The following is a 26613-nucleotide window of genomic DNA, read 5'->3' as shown; positions in this document are numbered from 1 at the left end:
TAGGTGCGCGTTGCCGCTTCTGACTTAGCAACCACAGTGAAAATTTCAGCTTTGAAACAATTTACATAGCATCTTTTCAAATCAATTTGGGTTTCTGGAGACTTGGATTACACTGGACGAGCTGTATCAAGCCATTTTCTTTTTTTTTTTTGTACGTTTGTCTTAAAACAAGTCCTCATCTACTTCAATTGTTTAGAAGATTGCTGCAACGCTGTTTTGCTGTGAAGCTCCAGAAGTGTTTTGTGGACTACAAAACTAAGAAATAAAAAGCAGACTTTCTCTCTTCTCTTGCCTGTTCTCTCTTTCTTTAGTGGTATCTCGCCACGCAGACACAGTTTTGGTTGCACATGTTTTGAAATGTCGTTCCCTGAAACCTCTTCAGGCTCACCAGCACAATGGAGCTGAAAAAGAATTCAGTTTGTGGTTGCGGTACTTGCATTATTGAAAAAAAAAAATATTTGAGTAGCATCTCTTTCCAGAGGCAATGGATAACAACCAGAGCCGATTGTAAACAGTTTTCTTCTTCTACTATTTCTTCAGTGTAAGTGCCACAGTGGATATTCTGCCCATCACGAAGCAGAAATCTCGAGACACATATTTTAAAACCTGGACTAAAGCTACCACCATCTGCACAGTGAGATACCACTTGAGTAAATGTTCTTTTTGTAATTTGAATGAGCAGACCCCTTTAAGATATAATTTACGATAGCGGGATTCTGACATTTTCCTTACCTAATCTCTTTAACGCACAGGCCACTACAGAGTCTGCATAACCCTGATGGCACCAGTCTGTCTGAAACTCTGAAGCATTTTGTTATCTTAACTCTGCGCTCTGTAAATAATTCATCGGACACACCTCCCCTCCTCAGCCCTAAAGACCAAAAGTGATGGAACTAAAAGCTTAAAGGACTTAAACTAAACTCTACAACAGCACAGTGTGGAGGAAAAAAACTATTCTGGGAAGGTGAGGACTGCTCTTTTCCCTTGAATCCTGCAACATAGCTGCCTGTCAGCTGAAGATTAAATGAAGAGTGACAACAGTTGCTTTCTTAAAACTCAACGGTGCCGTGCTCTCAATTGCAGGATTTTGCACATTTACATAAATCAAATAAACTGCGCTTGATGCGTAAACCACACCTTACTGAAAATAATCTGCAAAGATCTCATGCGTAGCTTCAGCCATGGTTTCTTTTTTATATTTTTGATTCCTTAGCGAGATGTAATTTCAGAATAAAGAAGTCAAGGTGTGAAGGACTTGCTGCCTGTTGAGCAGGTGCTGTTTTTATGTTTCTGTAGCCTTGCAGCAAAAATGCTCTTCATCCTGTAGGTCACCACGTCTGAAAGAATGCAGTGAAATATTGCGGAGGCTACCACCAAGTCAGGAAAAATAAACCCAATCTGAACTCAGAACAAATTGACAAGTTTGTCATTAGCTGCGAGTTTCGGTTCATTTTTCAAGCTAAAAATAAACTTTTGTGAGTTGCGAGTTGACCTGGGGCCAAAACGGCAGCCCTGCCCTCATTTTCTGACAAGACCTCAGCACTGAGCGCAGATAAACAAAAACCCTAGAGGGGCCCAGAGGAAGAAGCAACACAAATAACCACAGCAACAATACAAGGATTTGGAGGAGCTGGAGGGAGCCGTGGGCATTGTCTGGCTTTAGTCAGCTACTTTCTGCTTCTTTTGAAACCGTTCCTTGGGTGTGGATGACATTTCTCAGAACAGAGAAGGGGGAAAAACACTTCAAATGTTTCTGCAAAGTTTTCCTCCTTGTGTCTTTTGTTCAAAGTTTAAATCTCCCCTTCCCTTAGGACAGAAGGAGGGATGGACAGAAGAGAGGAGGGAAGGGAAGAGATTCGAATGAAGGCGGAGAAAGATGAGAGGGAGTGAAGTAGAGACTGACAAAAGACGGTGTAAAAGAGAAACAGAGACTCACAGACACTTATTTCATGTTCTTCTGATGTGGTTAAATAACCCTGCTGTGACACCATGACATAAGCTCTGCGCTCATTCATCTGCTCACAGAAAAAAAAAGTAACCCCATACACATGATGTCATTCGCACAAGCGCAAAATATATGGCTTACAGATGGCTACTTGCCACACAGTACACACTGTACTACGAAACACATTTCAACAAGTAGGTAACAGTGTCGCAGTTGTGTGCAGCTTGTACAGTTGCAGCTAATCTATTTGAGGTAGATGTCCAGGCATGGCGTGGTGAAAGGCCAAGACTGGTTATGAAACCCTGAAAAGGACAGACACACTTTGGCGTGGAGATAAATGACTTGGTCGCTCTAGATCCCACAGATGAACCATGCTCTTTTCCTAAAACTAGCAACTAGTTATGTTGCCTTAACAACTACTACCCTAATTAGTTTTCGGTCCTAAACCTGGACAAACCGTGACCATCTGACGGTCGAGGATCCGATCTGTTTGGCCTGTTGCTGGTGCTCTCCAACCGTCATGTGTTGCAGATTTCTTGTTGTTGTGGGAAAAAAACATATCTCTCTGTTTGGGAGTCGACCTATTCAGCCATTTGGGTATGAGAACAGGTTGGTTGTTCAGTTGACTCGGAGCACTACTCAGATTGTGAAAACAGCACAGCGAAAGACAGCACTCAAGCTAAAATTTCAATGTTATGATAACCAAGATGCAAAAAGATGCTGAGGTTCATACCACAAAATCTAATTAATATATATCCTACCTTCAGTCAAGCTTGATACCAAAAACTGTATGTTTACAATAATCTAAAATAATTAGGCTGAGAGATGTGCATCTAACTTTGAGGATAATAAATTGCTACAACTGTGCAGGTGGCTTTTCCCGCCTTTCTGACACTCCAACTGCCAAAATATCAGACACGGTCCAAGAGAGTGACAGGATGTACCAAACCTGCCAAGAACACAACAGTGACTGCATATGGAGACACAGTGTCTATCTGCACTTCTATTTTATTTGCCAAAATAGCCATTCAGTGCCAGTGTGTGTTGGTGTGTGTGTGTGTGTGTGTGTGTGTGTGTGTGTGTGTGTGTGTGTTGGCTGCCCTGTCTGGAAACCCCCTTGTATGCAAGTGCTCAACAGGGCAGAGACACTTGTCCCTTAGTATACATAGCGTGTGTGTGTGTGTGTGTGTGTGTGTGTGTGTGTGCATGTGTGCGTGCGTGTGTGTGTATGTGTGTTTTCCCGATACTGGCGAGCCAATTCAGCCACATGTCATTGGACAGTGAGCCAGTTTGTGTGCTGAAAAAACCGTTACTGCACCACAACGCCAGCTGTGCCTTGGGGAGGACATGATGATGATGATGATGATGGTGGCAAAAGAAAAAAAGAAAATAAAAGCAACATTAAAATAAGAAACAAGAATATTAAGTCCCCGAAACAGCGGAAACATCTGGGTGCCATTGTGCATAAAATGAACTTTCCTCTACACTGCGACAGTCAGAAAGAGATATTTACTGTGATTTCTGTGAAAAGACAGCTAATCTGTCTGAGCTAAGAATAAAAGAGCGGGTGTGGAGGGCGCTAGCACTCAAAAGTCACAGTAAGAGCTCGAACCCGCAAACAAGAAACATTTCTTTGAGCCAAAATGTCCAAAAACAAAACAGACCATTATTCAGTTTGACACGTAAAGAATGGAAATCCTTAAGCAGTAGAAAAGGTTTTGTTTATACAGTCAATACAGGGCTGGAGTGAATTCTATATTTATGTAAAAATGTGCTCAGACAAAGCCTCAAGACCTTCACAGAATTTAAATCATCTGCAGTAGACGTTCATTTCTTTCATTAAGGAATGTGACGGAAAGGATTAAATCTTCCCAAGTTTGTTTGACACGTGCAAGAAAAAAGTGGAATGATAAAAGGACCGATCTGATGTAGAAAACAGGAAATAAAAATGAATAAATAAAAGCGTTCATTAGAGCTAAATGTCGCTGGGAAAACACCCTCCTGATTAAAAGCAATGCTGTTCCAGACGGAGTGAAACAGTGTTCCTCATTACTGACAAAGTTGCTTACAACTTCAAAGTAGCACTGTAAGTTATTTGGGGAGAAGCCGGGCTCGGATCGGATCGGTTCAGTTGTATTTTACTCGGGTATTCCCCTGTGTTACTCGTAAACAAATGCAGAATAACATACAAGTATCATGTCTGTCTCTTACATATCTGGGGTGCAACCTACCGCTTCCTTTGTTTTGTGAACTTTGTCATTATAACTTTTCCCTGAACAATCATGTGTGTGCGCTTGCTTGTGACTTTCATGTAAAATTGCATCTAGATTTCATCAGCTGTCAGATCACAGCAGGGAGCGCCAATCTCCATCCTCCCAAAACACAGATAATGATGTGATACCTCAACATTTCATGAATAATGCGTGAGATACAGTCGCGTATTTGATTTAAACCAGTGTAGATCCTTCTTAAGGATGCGTTATGATCAAAATAAGTGTGGAGTGGGGGAGTTTAAATCCCTAACTGAATCAATGAGAGATCAAATGAGCTTTAAATGCTGTTTGATTGGCCAGATTTGCAATGTAGCGCTATAGTTCCAGCAAGTCTGTCCGAGACAAACAGTTAAATATTAGTGATCTCGTCACATCAGCTGCTGATTTAATATCTGAAAACTGATCACGCTGAGACAATAAATGACCACATAGTGGGTTATTTTATTTTGAGCAGTTATAGCTGGGACCGATCTGATCCAACATCGGTAATCGATAATTGGCTATTTCCTATTCCACTCTTTGAAACCGTCTAATTACTTTTCAACTCCGGAATAGAAATCTACTTGCAATTTGCTCTCCTACACCTGTTTGTATGTGAAGCCTACTTAACATACAGTTCAAATAAAGTGCTTTAGAATTTTAAAATTGAAAGTGAGAGAAGTGCTGTGTGGTTTTGCAACATACATATATTACCGCCGCCGACGCCAACAAGGACGCCGCCTCCACCGATAATAGTAAGAGCACATGTCCACATGCTGATATCAAAATTGAAAAAACGTGGAACAGTGTATCTCTAAAAGATTACATTCAGTTCTTCTGTCCTTGAAGCAGAAGCTGTCAACAAAATAGTTGCACTGAAGAGGCCCTTCATAGTGAAGGACTGTCACATCAACATTAATTAAATTCAACTGACCTCCATCGTGAAACACCATAATGAGCAATAGTGAACGTCTTCTTATCTGCAAAACGACCAGCAGTGGAATTCAAGACTACCACTGCTGTACTGTACCTGCCGTGACCTTCAGCCCTGCAGAAATCCTTGGGGATGGAAATACAAAATAATAAAAGCAGAAGGAGAAAGAAAGAGTGAAAGAGAGAGCGTTTTTAGGGTCGAACCAAAAGCTTTTTTTTAATAAATATCAATAAATGTTGTAAGACAATACAGCCTGGAGAGCAAGAGGACTCAGAGCAGCACAGCTAACAAGTTAGCACACACACACACACACACGCATACTAAAGTCATGTGTACTTGAACACACGCACAAAGTCTGTGTGGGAGAGAATCAATGAAAACAAAGCACAGTTGAAACGTGCTATAAACAACTACACACAAAACAAGTCAGTGGGTCTGTGCGTTTATAGCTGCACTGCTGAGTCACAATGTTGAGCACCCCATAATAAAATCTGACTTTCACTCAGAGGTTGGTGAGACACTGCAGGAGAGAAGATCTTAAATCGCTCAATCATTCAGAAACAACTTTAAAGCCTTAATCCATTGACCTCATCATCACCCCATTTAATTCCAGCGTCTCTGGAAACGTTTTTTTTCCCAAAAAAGTAATATCTGATTATCTCCAGCAGCGGCTGAGTCAGTGCTTATTAAAGTTGGTAGCAAACAGTCGACCCCCTGGATTTTTTAAGCCACTGAATAAAGGCTTTTAATGGCTTAAGTTAAACATCAACAAATTAAAACGGTCTCCATATGAAAATTAAATAATCATTTTAATCTGATCTTTATCCCAATTTACTTTAATCGGACTCAGTTAAATATAAAAAATAACTGATCCTTTGTTTGATGTATTGCACGCTTTCATGAATTATTCCCATCCAGGTGATCCACTTCTATATATTTTAAAGAATCTGGCGCACATGAAGTAGTTCTTCTCAACAGTGAAGGGTCCAAAGTCAGTCTGCGTTTCCCTACAACATGATACCAATACCAGAGTGACTCATGTTTTTATTTATATTGCACCTTTTTCATTTCGCTCAATATTAAAGTGATGATTTCCCTATAGGAAAAAACCTGCATAACATGATGTACACCAAACAGTAAAAAAAAGGGCATTCAAAAATATGCAATAAGACTTGAGATATGAAACCGACACCGTCATGAATTGAAGCAGAACCTGCGGGAACGTGGTGCCCAACCTGGGCAACAAGTGATGAATAAATTCACTTTCTATCTTTTGATACAGAAACTCTCAAAAACTTAACCAACACAGACCGTAAGCTGATACATTTTTTATCGAGTATGAGAACACCTCTACTGCTGCCTTTCACTCTGGGTAGCATAGACCAAACTTTTCTCAGACTTCCAGCTAACTGACTCCTAGACCATGGACAGGTAACTTTTCTGCTTTAAAAAGAGACCTATCTCTAGTTTTTAGTTGCACCACTTATGAAGCAAAGTAAACGTACACTTTACAGTATTAACAGTTCAGCACTTGGCCTTGGGCGCTGTGAGAGGCAGCTTGACCGTTCCTTCTGTAAAGCAGTGAAATAAAGAGGCTTATGTGGACGTCTTTTTCAATAACTGACATACACAGTGAATACCACAATACCACCAGCTCACCTAACAGCTACTGTGTCTTCACATATTTGAAAGCCAGTCTGACTCATACCTTCCTACACCTTACCCTCTGGGACTTCATCTACTAACTTAGAATTATGTATCCTCTGACCTCTAGAGGCCAGATGAATCCCTTAACCCGACCATCCCTCTCATCATGGCCCAGAAACTGGATGGTTTTCAAAGTGAGTCTGATGCAAACACCAAAGCGGCCGTACGACTCTAATTTTGAGCGGAGTAAAATTATTCAGTCGTCCCATTTCCACTGTTGTGTTTCATCAAATCTCGTTTCCCCTCTCTCTGAGCGCTGTGATTAATTACTAACCCCGCAGTCGTTCTCTATCTCGCTCCTGCGCTTGATGTCCCTATAAGTCACTATATCTTTCTCCCTCCCACTTGCTCAGCCTGGCTTTTCTGATTCCCTGCCTCCTTTCACCCCTATACGATCATTTTATCCCGGAGAACAAAAGACTTCAGGAAGCAAGGTTTTTACACTGGATAGTCATTATTCTCTCTCCTTTCTCTCCACCTACAGAGCCTTCCTACCTGTGCTCCCTCTGGGGGAGTGTGCATGGATAATTCTGGAAAATAACAATGTGATATTTCATCCACATGCATACACACATACACACACACACAATGGACACACAAACATGCCTTCTCAGCAAAGTAGCGCTCATATTCATTAGCCACTTAGAACAGCGTGTTCAAATGAATCACAGCAAACTGCTTACACGTAATCTTGTCACCCCAGAAGTAAAATATACCATGTTGGAGCCAGAATAAGTGAGTGGACTACCATATGTGTGTTTATTATACAGAGTGTTTTTATGTATTTGTCTTCGTACAGATCATACACAATGAAGTAACTAAACTGTAGAGTCTGTGTTTTTTTTGTGCATTCTTGCCAGCCGATGTGTGTGTGTGCGTTACTCCGTGTTTTTCCTAAGCCTACACGGGCAGTACAGTAAATTACATCATGTCTACAGCAGGAGAACAGGCAACCAGAAACCTTTTTACAACACGTGCTAAATCCCCTTTTTCACGGCATCCTACAGAATTACAATGTGCTCTTTCAAAACAGGCGTAGCTCTTGTGTGTTTGTGAGCGTCAGGTTTGTGTGTCTGTGCGTGCACGCGCGTGTGCAAAGTGCAGACGTAAGCCTAAGAGGTAAAAAGTTACAGTGGTGATTATAGTAATTATGGTTTCAGGTTTTTGCATATTCCTTCAGATGGACCACTAGATTACCAGACAGGTTTGGCACAGAGCGAGAGGGAGGGTGGGGAAGAAAAGAGTTACTGTTGGGGGTGAGGGAGGGGGGTGAGGGAAGGGTCGGCTCGAAGGAGCAAGAGAGAGTGATCGAGAGGGGAAAATGGCTAAAAAAGGGGAGGATGTGGAAAGGAGAGCAGGAGAGGAAAAGAGAGTTACAAAGGCACGGAGAATGTAGTGGCGAAAGATACGAAGAAGAGAAAGACTAATCCTTCAGGCGGCTTCCCAACGCCTCTCAGCCCGCTCCCTCCTTCTCTTCCTCCTCTCTCCAATCCTCTCGCCACACTCAACCAGGAGTTGAATGGGCTTTTACAGTGCAGCTTTGTTTCCTATCGAAAAGGAGCGTGAATGTCAAATTCTCCACGCACAAAAAAAAGGGAAGAAAAAAAAAAACTTTCCCTTTCCTTCTTCTTCTTCTCCTCTCCCGCTTCATTCTCTGTCACCATTTCTCAGTTTCCCTCATGTTTCTGCTCTTAACCTTATCCCTCTTTCATTTATCCTCCTCCTCCTCTCTCTCAATACAGGACAATGCCCACAACAAGCTTTCACTGGAAACAAAAAAGGACCCGAGTCGGAGCCTCGTGGACCCCCTGTCGCGGCACGCCGTCTTTTCTCAATGGCGGCTTAATTACATATTCATGGTGACACAAATAAGATTCTCTTGCCTCAACACACAAACATACCGCTGAGCCAAAGCACCCAGCACCCATCTGCTGGGCGTGTGTCTGCACTCGAGGAATTGTCCTCTTAAGCAGAGCACACGTATGTGGACATGTGTCGTCTTTGCATAAGTGTGTGATTTGGGCGCCGCAGAAATCTGCAAATAATTCTGTAAAAACAACACGCACGCGTCCTCGAAATATGCAGACTGTCTTGCATACAAGCGCCATGAGCAGAAAATCTGGAGACGCAGCAGATCGGTGCTTTGGCATGAATCCAAACAAAAGTGTCGGAGGCAGACACGGGAAGGGACAGAAGATCAAGCTGAAGAGGCCGAAGTTGGTTTCACAGAGACAAAAAAAGTCTCTCCTGTAATCGCTTGTCTCCAATAAGCGCAGTGTGCTGCACATTGTTCTTGAAGCAAGTAAACCAGCCCGGGCTATTTACTGGAGGTTTTACGGTAGCAAATAAAAAGAATATATAGACCATGAAAAGCCTAAGCTGCCGGCTGTGGATAGAGGCGAGACCTTTAAACAAAGAGATACAGGCTGAGATTTCAATGGAGAGCAGCTGGCATGGTGTGGAGCTCCATTTCTCTACCTGTCTCCTTCCTCCCTTCCTTCCCTTTCTCCCTCAATCTATCTGGAGGCAAACTCTCTCTCCCTCCCTCCGGCTGACGGATGAGTTTCCACCATGTTTCTGTGACCACACAAACACAAACACGCGCACACACAAACACATAATGTCCTGCTGCTTGTGGGCCCCGTCCAGAAGCACAACAATATGTCCACTGTTTGGGCCACACTCTAATTAAACAGTGTAAATCTAACTAGAGAAAGGGACAGGGTGGCGAGAGACAGTAGCAGAGGAAGAGAATAATAAAAAAAGGGAGCTAAAAAGTGAGAGAGGCGAACAGAATGTCAGAGGTAGCAGATGGGAATGAGAGAAAGCAGGACAGAGAGAATGAGAGCTGGAGTGAGGGAGAGAAATGGGGACAAATGACAGGAGAGAGGAATTGAGACGATGGACAACAGTACAGAAATCTGTGGCCTGGCACTCGGTGGCATCGATTCACTGAGCCCAACTGTTTATTATGGGAATCAAAGACGCCCAGTTTCTCTCTGCAGCAGGCTGCAAAAAGTGACGACAAGAGGATTGTTTGCTTTTCCTCAGATAATGTTGAGATCTTTCTCTCAACTGTGATGGCAAAGGCAAGTCAGAACTTTCAGCCATTCCACGATCAGGCTGATAAATGCCGTTTTTAACACGTACGTGTGCATTTCGTACGCACGTAAACAGCATTTTAGGTCTTTGAAAAACTCCTTCCATGTTTTTAGTGTAGACAGGCACAAACAGAGATTTTTGTGAACTCATCATTGGCGAAATCAGATTATGTTTTATGATATTAGAGTATTTGAGTTGGAGCATTGACGTGAGGACCGGGCCCATCATTGTCAATATGTATATATAGCACATAATTTACACAATCCATACAACCCACATATAAATCCAGTATGTATCTCTTTGCACAACTTATGGTGTTGGGCACTGGTGATTTAATACTACTTTCTTCTCACATGCTTTTGTACTATGCAGTGCTGACGAGTCCCATTTTTGTTATTCTGTTCCAATTTTGACCTTGTTCAGTTTTTGTTGTCCTTGTTCTGAGCTCTGTCTGTCTGTGCAAGTTCACAGAGAGCAATTCAAAACCGTCAAGTCTTGAACACATTCTTACCTTTAAAGTTACATAAAGATAATGAACTACGAAAACATCTAGATCTGTGATTAAAAAAAACACCGAAATGTGCTTTCCATTTCTTGCAGCGCAGGACTGCATGGGACCAGTGGGAACTATATAGTAGGCCATTGATTGGGAACAAACAGCGTTGTCTCAGAACAGCCACCCCACACACAGACACACACACATCTAACTAAAACAAAAAGCCTGGAAATGAGAGCCCCAAATGAGGCCTTAGGTTTCGCAGGCCATGAAAAATTCATAATTCCAGATCTTTACATGAAACTCTAGAAGGAATTAGCCCTGACAGCAGGAGACGCTGGGAATCAGTTTCAGAACATTTAGCTTCTTCTTACTCTTTCTCTCCAGCTCGAGCCCGTCTCTTTTGTGTACGTGCACGCCACGTAGACACAAACGCACACCCATAGAGAGACACACATATACACAAAGGGACACATTCTTATGTTCCATCCTGGGTTTTCCCCTGCCGACAGTGAGAGATAGGACATGGCGCAAGCACACACCGCTCGCGGCTTTGTCGACACAGCCGCTTGAAAACCACACTTGTGCCTTCAAAACTGGATCCCGTCTCTGCTTTCCACCAAGAAAAACATGTCAGCAAAGTTTTTCTGTCGCAACGCAAACAAGCCACGTTCAGGCCCCCGATTCTTGAAACGGGCAGCGCTGTAATTGCTATGTGTTCCAAGTAAACCATACATCGAATGCACAGAAATGTTGGCGGACCGAAGGTCGAGCGTTTTCACAGTCTAACATAAAATCTACTGAGTGGATGGATGAACATGCGAGGCCGCAGGCAGGAGGAGAAGAAAGAAGGGTCAGTAATCCATTCAGCAGTAAACAGAGGATGCACACTGAAAGGACAGAGGGATAAAGGAAAGGCCGGTGGAAAAATGTAAGTAAAGTAAGTATGTCAGGATGAGTATGCAAGGATTTAAAAAAAAAAAAAAAAGGAGGCAGAGAGGGTGAGGGAAATCTGCCATCACTAGGCTTCTGCTAGCAGCAGGAGGGTCTTCTATACAAAACAACCCCAGACACAGTCAAAGACTTCCATTCACACACTCCTGTGAACGTCTGTCCGAGCACACACACACACACGCATTAGTACACTCACACACACGCGGAGAATGCAGACAGAATGCAGCATTGTTTGACCACAGACATATCTTGCTGTGTGTGTGTTCTATGCGCGAGTGTGTGTGTGTGTGTGTGTGTGTGTGTGTGTGTGTGTGTGTGGCAGTCAGTCAGCTTGTCAAGTCCTAGTGGAGTGATCAAAGCTGGTACAAACCACCCAGAGAGATCTCTCCCTTCCTCATCCATTCATCCTTTTCCCTTCCCTCTCCCTCCCTCCCTCGCTCGCTCTGATACAGAAAAAGCATCAAATTTACCACATAAAACCTGCACGGCCAATCGCATTGCGCTGGCTGCAGTTGCACAGCCAATCAAATTGGCCTATTTAGTTCCAATAATTCCCAGCTGTCCCTCTACAAGCACTGAACCCTGGATGGCTGCAGTGCACCATGGGACAGGATCAGAGCATAATGGGAGACGGCATGGGAGCTCTGGCAATATCATAATGCCAAGAGCGCGCACACACACACACACACACACACACACACACACACACACACACACACACACACACACACACACACACACGCACACACATGCACACACATGCACACACATGCAACAAAAACACCATGTGAGCTCTGCTGGAGCACCATTGTGGTGCCAAGTTGACACACACATGTAGAAAATCACACAGTCTCCCACGTATAGACATTCTGGTGCAGACACACATGTGTGCAGAGAAACACACACAAACGCACCACAGGAGTTCTCTGAGAACATCCCCGAGCTGCCAAGTTTATGAACACAAACACACACAGTCACACACATGCCCACACAAACCAGGTTCACACATATACACCCACACACCCACCTGCGCAGACAAACTTGAACACATAGACCCACATTTTTATCTCAAAGTGTGTCGCTTTAAATCAGCTATCTAGTTCAAGAACATTAATTCACACAAAGTGGAAAATGTACCCTTGGAAGAAAAGTTGTTAAATTTAAAAAAGTGCTTCATATCACAGAAACTTGAACATCTGTAACAAAAAGAAACCCAGCAGCCGAACTGTGGAATCTAAAATGGCCGTGTAACGCAGAAAAACACCAAATGTTTTCAACTAGCAACACACAGCAGCTTGAATTTCACAATCTGGCCGTATCGCTGCTTAGTCATCACAAAAAACAAGGGGACTTTTCAGACCTTGTAGAGTGATCTTGACACCCATTCATCCCAGATCAAATGTGAGGAGGCTTAGCTAATGGCTTTTTAATAGGCCGAGAGGCTCGAGGGTGGGTGGGGCTTCGCCGGACGCCTGACATATGCACTCAAACTGGCATGAGAGGATCTCAACTAACACTCTCCTCTTGCCGTGTGTGTGTGTGTGCGAGAGACCTTTCCATAGCGTAACATGGTTTCTATACGCCGGCAGAAAAGATGACTTCATGCCAGATTAAATGACTAAGTGCTAAAAAAAGGTCCATAATTAAAACCTGAGGAGAGACCTGGATGTAAAAGTAGAACGACTTGGAATTAATTCATTTTGTGTGGGGTGAGGGGTTTTCTAAATGGATTTTTAAAAAAAAGCTTGTGGAAAAAATTTGAATATTTGAGGGTTCTCATCTCCCGTCATCATTGGATTTGAGTCCTCAGCGGTGCCAGCATCATTTCCACAAACACCATCATCCTGAACATCATTAGTCGTTAGACCTCAACAGTAAACTCGGCCATTAAAACTTATTCAACATATATAAACATATTCAACAGTGCGGTTAACAGTGCGGTTAAACTGGAGGCAACAACCGGCCATAAGAGACTCAATTATGCACGAGCACAATGATTCGGTTAAAGCGACTATTTGTGTTTTCCACTCAAAGACAAAAAAAGGCACATTGGACAGATGAGGTTTGTTATTTGGAGGAGGATCTCTACCTGAATGGACCGAGCATTGAATCCACACAGAGAGGATCAGCTACACACACACACACAAAGACACACACTCCCCCACAGTTAGGGTCAGTGTGTTTGTGTGTTCGGGCCCCATTCAATAGAACAACTAATGGAGTGACTCCTCGCACACAAAGCAAACCAGCTTCACAGACATGAGTCAAGTCGTTTGGAGCGGAGGAATAACAGACAGGAACATCAGAGACGAGCCTCAAACGAGGAGGGAGAGGCAGAAGCAAGAGAAATACATCACAGGAGTGCGGGAATGTGCGAAGATCGGGGGAGTTTTAGTTTCCAATTATCAGATTTCTCTACCAAAGTCGAATTGAGCCGCATGTTGGTGGCGAGGTGCAATTTATCAGAGGTGGGTGAAAAGCCTACTCAGATTGTGTCCCTAAATTGCAACGTATTGATTTAACAGTAAACCAATAGAGAGCGGTCATAATGAATATCGGTGGGTGTTGCTGAAATGTTGTTCCCCGGGGCAACGAGAGAAAGGTGGCAGCGACATCATGTCCAATTATGGCCCCAAATTCGGCACAAAAACCCTGGGCCAATCAGCAATGTCGATACCAATTTGCTGAGTACATTCTAGTGGAGGCTACACAAGCGACTGTACCCTTTAAAGAGGCTTTCAAGTGGAGTTTAAGTCGTAATATATATGTATAATGGAGGGTAAAGATTACAGCAACACTGACTCAGGAAGGCATATTAGAATATTACGCATACAGACTATAATAAGAGGGGATTATATCCACCATGAGTGCTCAGGATAAGGTCAAACTTTGCAGGTTAGTGAGACCATACAGAGAAGGATGTGTGTATTAAGCAGCTCGGTGGAACAAACAGAGGTTGGACACTTCTGGATGAACATTAACAAGCCACAAGTTCCCCCTGAGAAGGTCACCGGGAGTGTGACAGTCTGTCTATCCCTTTTCCAGCCTATTGTGAGGGATCTCGGAGAGCTCTTGAGAGAAAATGTGTGAAGTCAGGCTACTTATTCAGGATTCATGCAGCCTGTGACCTGCGACATCCTCCACAAACAGCAGCCCTGCGTGGCTGCACGTCACTCCTCAGAAATATCACTTTAATATTCCTGTTATGCCTCAGCGGGGGATTACAGTGGTGGGAATACACAACACCTCATCATTTTAACTGCGTGGTATTTTAAATACCCATATGTTGTGTTCTCTGGATAATGGTGGTGAGTTCATGACATTGTGGCATTTTATCTAAGTGTGGCCGTGCTGCTTTGAGGCGTATTTCTTCTTGGAGACTCCAGGTTTTCTGGTGAGATTTGTGTAATTGCCTTTACGCAGCTGGCGGCTGTGAGTGTTTGTGACTCCTGATCAATTTTCCAATCGAAGCAGTGGAGCGTCGCCTCGGTGTTTGCCAAGTGCTCTGCAATGAGACGTTAGTCGCCCAGTCGTGGACTCCCCAAGTCCTTCCCTTCACAGTGTTTCACCTAAATCTAACTGCAACGTCGGGCTTCTTTCACCCGTTCAGACCTGAAACACGTCCTGACGAAAAAAAATCACTGCAATGTTCAAGTCCCTCTCTGTGTTCCTCGGGAGTTTTGGCAGCCACAGTCGGATTTATCCGGCTCTCAGTGGCAGGTTGGGACTATATTTTCTCTCAGGCTTTCTTAAATTAACCATACAGTTATCGGTCTTTCTAAAATAATCGGCCCATTCCTCGTTTCCTCGCAGGGAGAACGTGAGTGAGCTGCGAGTTTTCCCTCAGTTTCCTCACTTCGAGCATCGCCTGCTGGAAATGCGCAGGTACCTATATGTCGTGTACACCTCAAGACACTGACCGCAAACCACCCACTCATCAGCACCAGCTCAGTTTAAATGGATATACGACCAAAAGAAAGTAGATCTCTTCCTCCGGCAGGAACTACTTCTGCCTCCCCGCCTCCTGTGAGACACGCCGCCGCGTCCTCACAGCCGCATCTCGGCAGTGAAGGAAAAGCTCTCACCGCTTCGGAACAATCAAGGTGTATTTATTTTTTTTATTTTTTTTAAAAAGAGCTCCGAGAGAAGACGCGCACTCCAGCCTTACCTTGGGCGACTCCTCGGTGTGCGAGCACCAGGAGAAGCAGGATCCCCGGCGTGGCGCACATCCTCACCAAGCTGCAAGCCCCGCGTCCTATTCCACTTCTCTGTCCACTTTTGCCCATGACAAGCGACGCGTAAAACGCATAAACACACACAAAAAAAACTCCTCGGTCCACGGCGGGGGAACTGAGAAACCCCCCCTCCACCACAAGGGTCTGCTGATCAATCAAACGAGTTTAAAAAAAAAAATAACCAAAAAAAGCTGCGGATATCGCCTCCAGTCCCGGTGTCTGAGTCCGTCTCAGAAGGCGCAGGTTAAGCTGTGAGAAGACAGAGGTGGTGGAAATAACCACGGGGTCCCTTCACTCGTGTGAGCGGCACTGCTGCCTCGCCACTGAGCTCTGCTCTTCTCTCCGTGCGCTCTCTCCTTCTCCACTCTCTCCGTTTACGCAGAGAGAGAGAAATGCCACCGCCCTCTGGCTACAACACTAGACTCTCTATTCCTCCTGCTCTGCTCCACTCTGCCTGCCTCGTTTCCTCCTGTTCCGCACTTTAATAACAGAACATCTGAATTAAAAAAAATAATAAAGTGTCACTTAGAAACACCTGACTGGGGTCATTTTATTTGTTTGACACATTTAAGATGAAGCACATCCATCCTCACTCCTTCTCATCACATTTTCTTGACTTTTACGCATTTTATTTCTCTTGTTTTGAATCTTTTGCTGTATTTTTATGACTTGGACTACATGTGACAAGTGTTTTTTTTGTTGTTGTTTTTTTTTTTTGTATCTCCCCTGTGCGCGCGTATGAGTGTGCATGCGCCTGTAATTGCCGCCGGTGTGGAACAAAACCAGAGAGCCACGTTTTCTCCGAGAGATCACCGACTGATGTCTGCCCCCTGACGGCCACGTCCGCCGGACCTGCAGAGGATGCGCTGTGAGAGGTCCATCTCCACAATAGAGTTTATCTGCTGTGTTGCAGCCAAATGACACGTATTTGAAAAAAGAAAAAAAAAATGATGCAAGCTTGTATAACTGGGTTATAAAATATTACATAAACAATATATAATAGCACTTTATAAATGATCTGGCTCATAGTGATCGTGTGCATCGACCAGCTGTGTCATTTACTGTGTAATGACCATTAAATGGAGGTCACTCACCTTTACTGGGTAACTGAGAAAAGATATTAATGTGAAACAGACAGGAACACAGACATGGGTTCAACTGTATAAAGAGTCAAAGGCTCACAAAAGCAACTTTAAAGAAAGTTAATTTTACAGGATGTCCCTCATCACGACCACAACTAAGGAGAAGTTGCCTCGCTACACAATGATGCTGATTCCTTCCTGGAGACTGAAAACTCATGTCGTAGCCACATCCTCTTCAAACATGGTGGCCACTGGTTTTGTTTTCGTGCCACTATCCCACATTTCCACATATTTACGTCCACGCAGCCGTAAATCAATGCATCTTAGTTTTCCTGTTTATTGTCTTTGCAAACGTTCAGTTATCACGACCACCATGTAGAACCCCACCGTCACCTTGAAATACCCCAAGAAAAAGATAAACATGTAAGTGGCCGGGGGTATAAACTCCAAACATATTTGTATGAGCGTTCGCAGCGCGCACACACACACACTCTTCAAGCCAACATAACTCTCCACAGTGTTGCTGCACAGTCATTTGAGCTGCACAGCCTGGATCATGCATTGTAAATGGCAATAGTAAAATATGTGCTTGGTGCCATTTGTCACCACAGCAGCCCCACAGTTCAGTGACTACCACTGGAAGTAGCTGCTACCCGCAGGGACCTGTAAAAGCCTTTTTATTCTGCCACTTTATTGGGAATGGGAAAGCAATAAGTTACACTCGAAACATATGGCACACTTGGATATGGATCAGCACTTACGCCAGCAACAGTCAATGGCGATGGGATTTTCATGGTTCCATGTGGTTGTATAACACATATATACTTTATATTCACGGCCAATGACTTAAACATAATATTTAAGTAGTGTATTAAATGATAGTTTAGACGGATCATGTTAATATTGTGTTTCCGCCAGGTCTATTTTATGACAAAATCCCAACGAAGGCGGTTGTCAGAGTGTTTGGTGGATTATCCAGAGAAAAGAGAAACACTGGCAGAGTCGGTATGTTGATTGTTTCATCACTTTGGTTCAGACAGCACTTAACTTTTCCTCTCGTGCCACCAGTGTTGCAGATGTCTCTCGTATTTGTACGATAATGTTGCCCTCTGTAAGATGTATGATCAGTAAAGCCAAAAAAGCCACAATGTACAACAATTTGACCTTAAGCTTATATTAGGAGTCCATTCCAGTCCACACTGTCCTGTTTTAATTAATTTCTGGACATGATCAGGTGAGCTTTGAGCAGTAAGGTATGCTGTGCTCAAGTCGAGTTGTTTGAAATGCTTGAGTAAGCCCGGTTATTAATTTAATCAGCTTACCTTATGGTCTTAATTGTTTCCATGCAGAACATGAACAGTCTTGTAATTTAATTTTGCAGGCTTTTACCAAAACTGTTAACCTGAGGGGGTTATGGACACCCCCTTCCATGCATCATGAGCAACATCAGCTGGATGGGTAGATTTGTAGGCATCTCAAAATGACTTTAAATACGTGCTCTGCAATATGACACATTTACACCATTTAGTCTTGTGGCTGAGACTCACGTCTGCTAATTTTCCCCAAAATACAATAATTTTAAGCCTCTGGTACGATAGCTTAACATTTCCCATCTGGTAACGCTGAACGCCACCATAAGGTTGACATTTGTAAACGTATCAATAACTATTGGATGGATTACCGTGACGTTTGGTACACACATCCGTGTCCCTCACAGGATGAATTGTAATCACTTTGGTGATCCCTTAATTATTCATGCCACTACCATTTATATGGTTTACGACAAATACCAGTAAAAACTAATGATATTCCCATCAGCCTTAGCTGAACTGCTGCAAATGTTAGCATGCTAACAAGCTAATCTAATATGCTGTGTGTTAGCATTGTGAGCGTGTTAGCGTTCAGCTTAAAGCGCCACTGTGGGTAAGTGCAGCCTCACGGAGCAGCAACAACAGACACGTTCATGAGACTAAGACAGGACGTTAACTTGCAAAGCTGGAAGTAAGAGAGACATTGAGCAGTGTCGAGTGCATATATTTTACCCTGTTGCTCAGTTCAATGTGATTTTAACGGGTAGTTAACAGGCACATTGCTTATTCTTATATTCACACAGAAGCAGACAGGCCACTATAGCATTTATTTTAAACGATGCGCGTGAATCTGGTTCCTCCTCCTCACTTTTCACAGTTACGATTGTTATTTCCACCACTGTGAACTCCTCCACTTAAAGCTGAAAGAATTCAGATTGCAGTGTGTGTGTGTGTGTGTGTGTGTGTGTGTGTGTGTGTGTGTGTGTTGCCCCGTCTTGCCCCAGAGCCCACCAGTTCTACTTTTAACTGAACCCCCCGTGGACTTTGTCACACCGTCTCCTCCTTATTTCGTTTGAATGTGAGAATCATCAAAGGCAATCCAACATCACCTTTTTTCATGTTTATCATCATTGCAGAGATAGATATTCAGCATGTAGAAGGTGGAACATATTTCCCCATTGCCTGTGCCTGTAAAAACATAGCATCAAAGACACAGCAATAATGAGAGGGACAGATGGAAGACAGCGGAGGAGACATTAAAGGATATCATCACCTTGATAATGCAAAAGGATGAAAGAAAGATATGTACATTGCAGCCATAATTGGGAAAAAATGTTTGTATATCAAGAGTCTACTGTTTGCAGTATATAACACGGATGCACATCAGTGCGCAACGTTTCCATTAATGCCACACCGTTGTTTTCAGCACAGCAGTTTCCTTCAATAGAAAGGATAAAGGAACGCTCCATGGGAAATACATTTAAGTGTTTTCTTTCCAAGTTAGATGAGAAGACTGATACCACTCTGATGTCGGGCACGGTGACTTCCTGGAGTCTTGTTGCCACCGTCAGGTTGCTAGGCAACCAGTGGCGACTTCATGTGAAGCCATGTGAAAACCAAAAGTTGTTGTTTTTTTTACATCTCTGTGTAGATTAAACAAATGAAATAAAATGTGTTAGCAGACTTTAGAGGTGCTGGTTTGGCAGACTTTGTTATCTTTGGACAGAGTTAGGCTGGCTGTTTTCAGTCTTTATGCTAAGCTAAGCTAGCCAGCTGCCATATAACCATAGGAATTGTAAGTCAAGTCAAGCCTACTGTATGTCCAACTATATCCTTTAACAGCGTCAAAGGTGCAGTTTAATGAAATAAGTACACGTATAAGTCACATAGTGGTTGGCCGGGTGTGCAGAGGTGGAAGACTTAGCAAGATTAGATGTGAGGGAAAAAAATCTATGAAAGTGTACCATCACTGCGTCTCTCCCATCGATGGTCGGCTGTTGAGTGATCGGAGTGGGTTTAGATTAAACGGTTAATTTATCTTCACCTGTTCACAGTGACAGTGAAACAGCGCTAGGAAACAGTCGACAGTCGCCGCCTCCAACAGATGAAAGCAATTTGTGTGAATGTACAAGTTATTTAGTCTTAACACATATGTCTGAAACTGCTTATGACACAGGCTTTGGGAAAAAAAATAACATGAACACCACAGTCTGGATGTGAACGTGCAGTGTGGAGTAACTAATTAAACCCAGCAGGAATTACTTGCTATCTCCATTATTCCTTGCCTTGTAATCAGAATAAATCATTTTATAATTGGAAACACACGATACGGTAAAAGTGGAAATTTGAACTGGAGCTATATGCATATCCCACTGTTGTCTGAGAGTATTACTACCGGCTCCAGCTTCATGCGTTTAGTACAAATACTGGAAACAGGACTGAAAGTGCATGAAGCATCTCAGACGTCTTGTTCTCGTGGTGAAGTTGACGACTTTGCACACTGATTGAAATCTTGAGTATTACTGAATCATTTGCTAACAAGATGAAATAATGGCCCACACAAAGATGAATGAGCATCATTATTCAACTTTTGCTCATCTTTTTTCATTTGATTATGCATTTTGAAAAAGTTCAGTGCTCTGCCCCTCGCAGCAACTGGCAGAGAGTTCACAATGAGCAGCCATCAACCAGCATGTTGCTTATGAATGTTTCAGCTTGAGTGATCACATTGACTGTGGACTTTCATCATTCAACCAGTCCAGTTATGCCCGGGTGGAGCATGGCTGTTCGCTTGTTTGCTGTCATGAGAGCAACAGAAATGTTGCCACGGGCCTCGAGCAAAAGAGTGGAAACACAATCATGATCGTTACATTTTTTGGCGTTCAAACGCAATTAAAAAATACACGGTGATGTGTGTCGTGAGCGTGTTTTGTGGGAATCCTTTTCTAAAAGAGGAGCCGCTCTCGTGCTGCTTTCCTCTCACTAATTAAAAAGACTGAAAGAGACACTCAGTTCCTTGGGAAGTTAAACTTGTGACAAGCTCACATTACCTCTCTCCTGTCTCCTGTCTCTTAATATTAGTCCTTTGTCTCTCTCTTCTATCTTGCAACCTGTGGAGGTTCAACATGCTGTCATGTGTGCCATTTCCTGTGCTATCTCTATTGTATGCTACAGCAGAAGCGGGCCCCCACGGGGGTGACTAGGTTTAATCTCTTTAAGCAGTTACATAATGGCCCCCAGTTCACGTTTTAATCAGCGAAAAGATGGCTGCACCCAGGGACGAATAATCACATCTATAACTTTCTAATCTAATATCCAGCTACATTCAAGTGGATTAGAGAGGAGCGGCGAGGGAGAGGAGGGGCACAGGTGGTACACCTCGATGTGAGCGAGTGTTTGTAGGAGGATTTATTTGTGTGTTATTTCGAGATGGAGAAAATGAGACGTGGGATGTGGCTGTCTGGCGTTTGGCACGTGCGCGCGAGAGTGCGTCCCCGTCCCTCTATTGAGAAACACGCTGTCCATAATATCAATCCTCTCAGATCACTTTTGATTTCAGTCGTTTGGCAGGTTGTTTGGTGATGAGTACTGACAATCTCATTCCCTAGATGGCTCTGTGTGACCCGCGCCTGTACACGGGCCGCAACATCGCCGCGGGAACAAAAGTGAATCAAGAAATTATCCAGACGGACAGATGGGCAGACGGACAGACAGACAAGGAGAGAATGTATCAGTCATCAAATTGAATTGTTTCCTGACAGACACACACGCAAGCACACATGCACACACACACACACACACGGGAGGATTTAGCAGGAAATACAAACTGCTGTGGCTACAATAAAGTAATTGAAAGTTCCAGTCAGCATGTGAGCTCATAGGCAGTAAAGAGCGTATTACGCATTTATCATAAAAAATAATGTTTGTATTTTTATTTGTTTACATAACTACAATCTGTGTAATTGTCTGAAGAGGAAAACATTAGAGAGCATGAAGAAAATCAATGCCGCGTTCATTTCTTGATTGTGAGTCGGCCCCTTTCATCCTCATCACGGCGGTGACATTGTCCAATGCATCGTATTCTTTAGTGATAATTAAACATGAAAGCCAATAAAAGTCCTCCGGCTCAAAGAAATGTCACTGGGTGAAACCACTTTGAAGGCAAACGTCGTATAAGTGGGATATTATATAAATAGGAAAATGGTTTTATCAACAATAGTTTTGTTAAAAGGAAACGAACAAAGCAAGGACACGCGGACAGAGCTCTGACGAAGCAAAGAGGACGGGAAGATGCACGAAAACGACACACAGCAACAGCCTTTTGAAACAGATCTAACTCTTGTCAGTCAAAGAACATCAAGTTAGTGGTGTGGTAATTGAGAGTGAGCAGATCAAGAGGCTCTCTGTGGTAATGTCAAGTATCTTTACTTATGCTCAAAGACTAAGTGGCACACTTTGAATGGATACTTGTGAGACAGTGTGGCAGGCTTTAGATACAATAGCTGACGTGTGTGCACATGAATAATGCAGATGTTCTTCAGTGTTCTCGCAGGTGTACGTCTGTACGTCTGTCCTCGCGCACTCTGTCAGTTTCTCTCCAGATGTCTGCATGTTGATTAAGAGATCAGATGGGTAAAAACTGCCCATTAACAGCACTATGGGGCAATACTTGGAAGAGGGCGCTCTGTTTATGAAGGGGAGGGCAGTACACGTTCCTGCTGCTGGTGTCTGGATTCTGACATTTGGTGGCACCAACATGCATTAACCATTAATAGCTAACAAGAAAATGACATTAAGCTAGCAAACTTGTACTGTATGTAAACAATGCACAATTTTAAGCATTATGCAAATCCTCTATGAGAAAATGGACTAATTTCATCAGGCCCCAGGTATGCACATAATGCATTTTGGTGAGAAACAGGGAATATAAACAAACTTTGATATTTACATATATATTTTTATTTATATGTACTTATGCTTTTTTAATTATTGCAGTTTTAATGATTTAGCCACTACAGTGAAGGCTTTGTAGCATTTTCTCCTCGTCTCCTGATATTTTCATTTTTGGAGTGCCTGGATTGTTTTTTTCATTACAGACAAACTTTGTTTAGACGAAGTTTAAAGTATGCCGTATTGGTTGTCCTCGTGAAGTGATACTGCACCTAACCATGCACCGATGAAGCAATCAGGTACACATCATGGTTGCCAATTAGCATCTCTTGTTAAGTAACAAAAAGGCAAAGCCGTAGCCGTCACATCTCAGCAGAGAGGAGAAGCAATCAAGGACAGGGACGAGACCAAAACAGATTTCCTCTGAGGATGATCGGCCAGCTACTGCACCAAAAGATGTTCCACCACATTTTGGGTTCAGGAATGCAAAATATAAGCGTCAGCCAGAAAGATAATGTGTCCCCTCTTCATCCGATAACATCTGATTTACAAATGCACCGACACTAATACTGGTGATGGACTAATTTACCTAATTGTCCACCTTTTTCCAGGGAATCTTCGATCAAAGCCAGGGTGTGAATCTCGGCCTTCAGCCCAGAGCTAATCAAGAAAAAGACTCCATCACTTGATTTACTGTATTTTCCCTAACACAGATTACATAAAAGGTGTCTGGAGATGCGAGTTGTGCTTCTTTTCATACCTCTGTTGGAAGAGTAAAACCTCCCTTGTGTCTAGAAGAGGGATACTGTCAGGCATAGAGCACTGGAGACAGAGAGAATCAAAATTTTGGGTAGATTCTGACTTTTTCTGCTTTAAAAAATGGGAAATACGAGTATAAATGTACGAACATGTTTTTAATAATTCACTCAATTTCAGTGGCAGATTATAAGTCATGAACAAAGTAACTGACAGGCTGATAAGAGAAGTGGTGCAGAAAGCAACAATTTCCCAGCGGGTCTGGAGCTACAAGCTGGCATGTCTGTGAATATGCTTCCCTCATGTCAGGCCTGTCGCCACACATGCTGAGCAGAAGGTTGTTCTTGTTGAAAGCTATTATTTACAGCCTGCGTTTTGTTATCATCCATACGAGTTCCAATTTCTGAAGGAGAAGAAAGATTGTACTGCTGAAAATTTCTGACAAACATAACAATTAGTGTTCCTTCAGACCATTGGTGAGATGGAGACACAGGAGGATTAAGGGCATTGAAGGCCACACTAGAGCCTTTTCCACCAAATTAGCTCCAATTCTTGAACCACTTCCATTCAAGATTTTGAGACTTTTGAGTGCTATCAAGTCAACAAGTCCAAAAGTTTTTATCAGAACCACTGTAATCAAGGATGTGTCTTCAACAACCTTTATGATATGACACGCACACTTCAGTTCCCACTTCAAGTGAAGAAAAATCTACTATTTTTTGGTTCCAGCTGGAGGCCAACTTCAGGGTTGCTCCAGCCGGTTACAAATTAGGTGTGGGGACCGGAATGGATCCACTTTTAGTTGTTGGAAAAGGGCCAACTGATGGTGTTTTGTTTCAACAGTTTCTGGACCTGTAACACCAAAAACTTAATCTTGTTAACTTTTCGTTCCTGCAACCAAAAGAATCAAATTAACATCCGAAATAAGGATCCTGCTTGTAGTGAATGTCTTTGAAGCCTCATAAGAAGACACCGCAGAGTCGTGGCCAGACAACATTCTCTGTCCCACCGCAGCCATTTGACAGATCCAGCTCTGTCATGCAAGAGGAGGCTGGATACCCACCATCTGCCTCTGCTGCCTACCAGAATATGCCACCCTGCTGTACCATGGGTCAGTGGGTGGTCCCATTTCACTGTGGCACCGACACTATGAAGAATTTTATTACTGAAGCACAAAGCTCAGACACAGACAGTCGAAAAAGCTCAAATAAAACCCCGTTTGTGATTCTCTGGTGTGTGTGAAGATATTAAAAATACATATAACTTGTTGTTTATGATATTATCTAAAACATTCTCTGGATCTCCTTTCTACGTTGTTTTCTTTGTGTGAAATGTTCATTAAAAGATTGCAGCCAATTGTTTTCTACCTTGCAGCATTTTGTCAGCAAACACTGCTGAAATGTTGACACCATAGCAGTTTAGTAAATTGAGCATTTAACACTGCTCATTCAATAGAAGGTGAATTTCAATAGCTGTGTTAACAGCCCACATGCACAAAGTTTGTTAGAGGCTGAGGCATTTAAATATGACTAAGCAATTTGTGATGTGAACTAATCAGAACAAAACAACTTTTCTGGCTTGTATCTCACAGGGCTGCACTCATACTGGAGGGTCTTCTTCCAAGAGTGAAGCCATGGGTTTCATATCTTCATTCACTTCATTACTTGAAATGTAGTGGATGATCAAGTTATTTTTCTGTTTCTCCATTATTTACTCAGGCTATTGTTGTCTGACTAAGATCGCTTTACATACAAGATATCTTAATCAGTAAGTAAGGGCCACTGTCTAATGTCTTTAATCCAACTACCCATGCTGCTGTCACTGCAAGAAGGCAGCAGCAGACACTGAGTCACTACAACTTGCCACTGCAGTAATCGCAGTGACACTAGATGGAGAAACCCAAAAATTGGTCCCACAATTTGTTTATACGATTCACTTCCGCTAAGGTAAGGGAAAGATCGTGATTTCAGTTATATGTTAACAAAACAATGACCCATAAAGAAATCCAAACAGAAGGGTTTCTCTGCTTGAACAAATGCTTCAGCTCTGGGGGCTGTAGCTCAGGAGGCAGAGCGGGTCGTCCAGCAATCGGAAGGTCGCTGGCTCGAATCCCTGGCTCCCCAGGCTGCATGTCGAGGCATCCTTGAGCAAGACACTGAATCCCAAATTGCTCCTGATGAGCAGTTGGCACCTTGCATGGCAGCCTCTGCCATCAGTGCATGAATGTGTGTGTGAATGTGACAAGTGTTGTAAAGCCCTTTGAGTGGTCAGCAGACTGGGAGAGCGCTATAGAAATGCAAATCCATTTACCATTCATTATTATTTCATACAAAAAATTAAAAGAAATTAAGCAAAAATGTACATGGTGTGATAATTGCAATTTTCATAGGATGATATACACTGAAACTAGTAAACTACGACAACCTTACCTGCAGTTTTATGTACTAAAAAGTGTTTGGATCAGATGTAGTACTAGGGAAGGTAAAGTACTCATCAAACCAGTGTCTACCTGTGTTACTGCTGGACACTCGGTCCATATTGATCTAAGCTTGTTTGGAAATGGTTGATGCATCCTCACCATTACCTGTAACAGGACGCAAGCATGTTTTTTGATCATGTGCTTCTTCGACAGGTGGCTCGTGGAGACAAGATGACATTTTGAGAGAGGTGTTACACCATCACTTAGATCTCCTCTGCCATATTTCCCCAGAGAAAACTCTTGCACCTTTACAAATGACACTTCAATTTATATGTGTGCACGTGTGGGTGTCCAACTTAAAATCCCCATTTTGCTTCTTGTTGCTAATCCACAGTCGATTTTAAACGGACTTCAACTGTGCAGAGCCATGGGACTCTTAGCACTCTCAAAAATGAGTTAATTGCAGGATTTCAAGTAAAAACAATAAACCACTGGAGGCCCCGACAGATGCAGATGTGCTCCACGAGCCAG

General features: G+C 43.0%; 1 protein-coding gene across 4 annotated transcripts in view; it reads right to left on the bottom strand.

Moving 5' to 3' along the window:
* Nucleotides 1–26613, bottom strand: part of unc5ca (unc-5 netrin receptor Ca) — a 230723-nt gene that overhangs the window by 185296 nt on the left and 18814 nt on the right. Inside the window, exon 1 of one of the 4 annotated variants that reach the window (XM_084359381.1) lies at nucleotides 15559–15998. The exons of the other annotated variants lie outside the window; for them this stretch is intronic. Coding sequence (XP_084215507.1) covers nucleotides 15559–15676 — 118 coding nt within the window. The 5' untranslated portion in view covers nucleotides 15677–15998. Of the gene's footprint in view, nucleotides 1–15558; nucleotides 15999–26613 lie in introns of those variants that run through there. 4 annotated transcript variants of the gene reach the window in all.

This window comes from Pagrus pagrus (genome assembly GCF_965226575.1).
Source record: "Pagrus pagrus genome assembly, chromosome: 8".
NCBI lineage: Eukaryota > Metazoa > Chordata > Actinopteri > Spariformes > Sparidae > Pagrus > Pagrus pagrus.
Note: the sequence above shows the minus strand (reverse complement) of the source record. Positions and strands in the feature narration are given on the sequence as shown.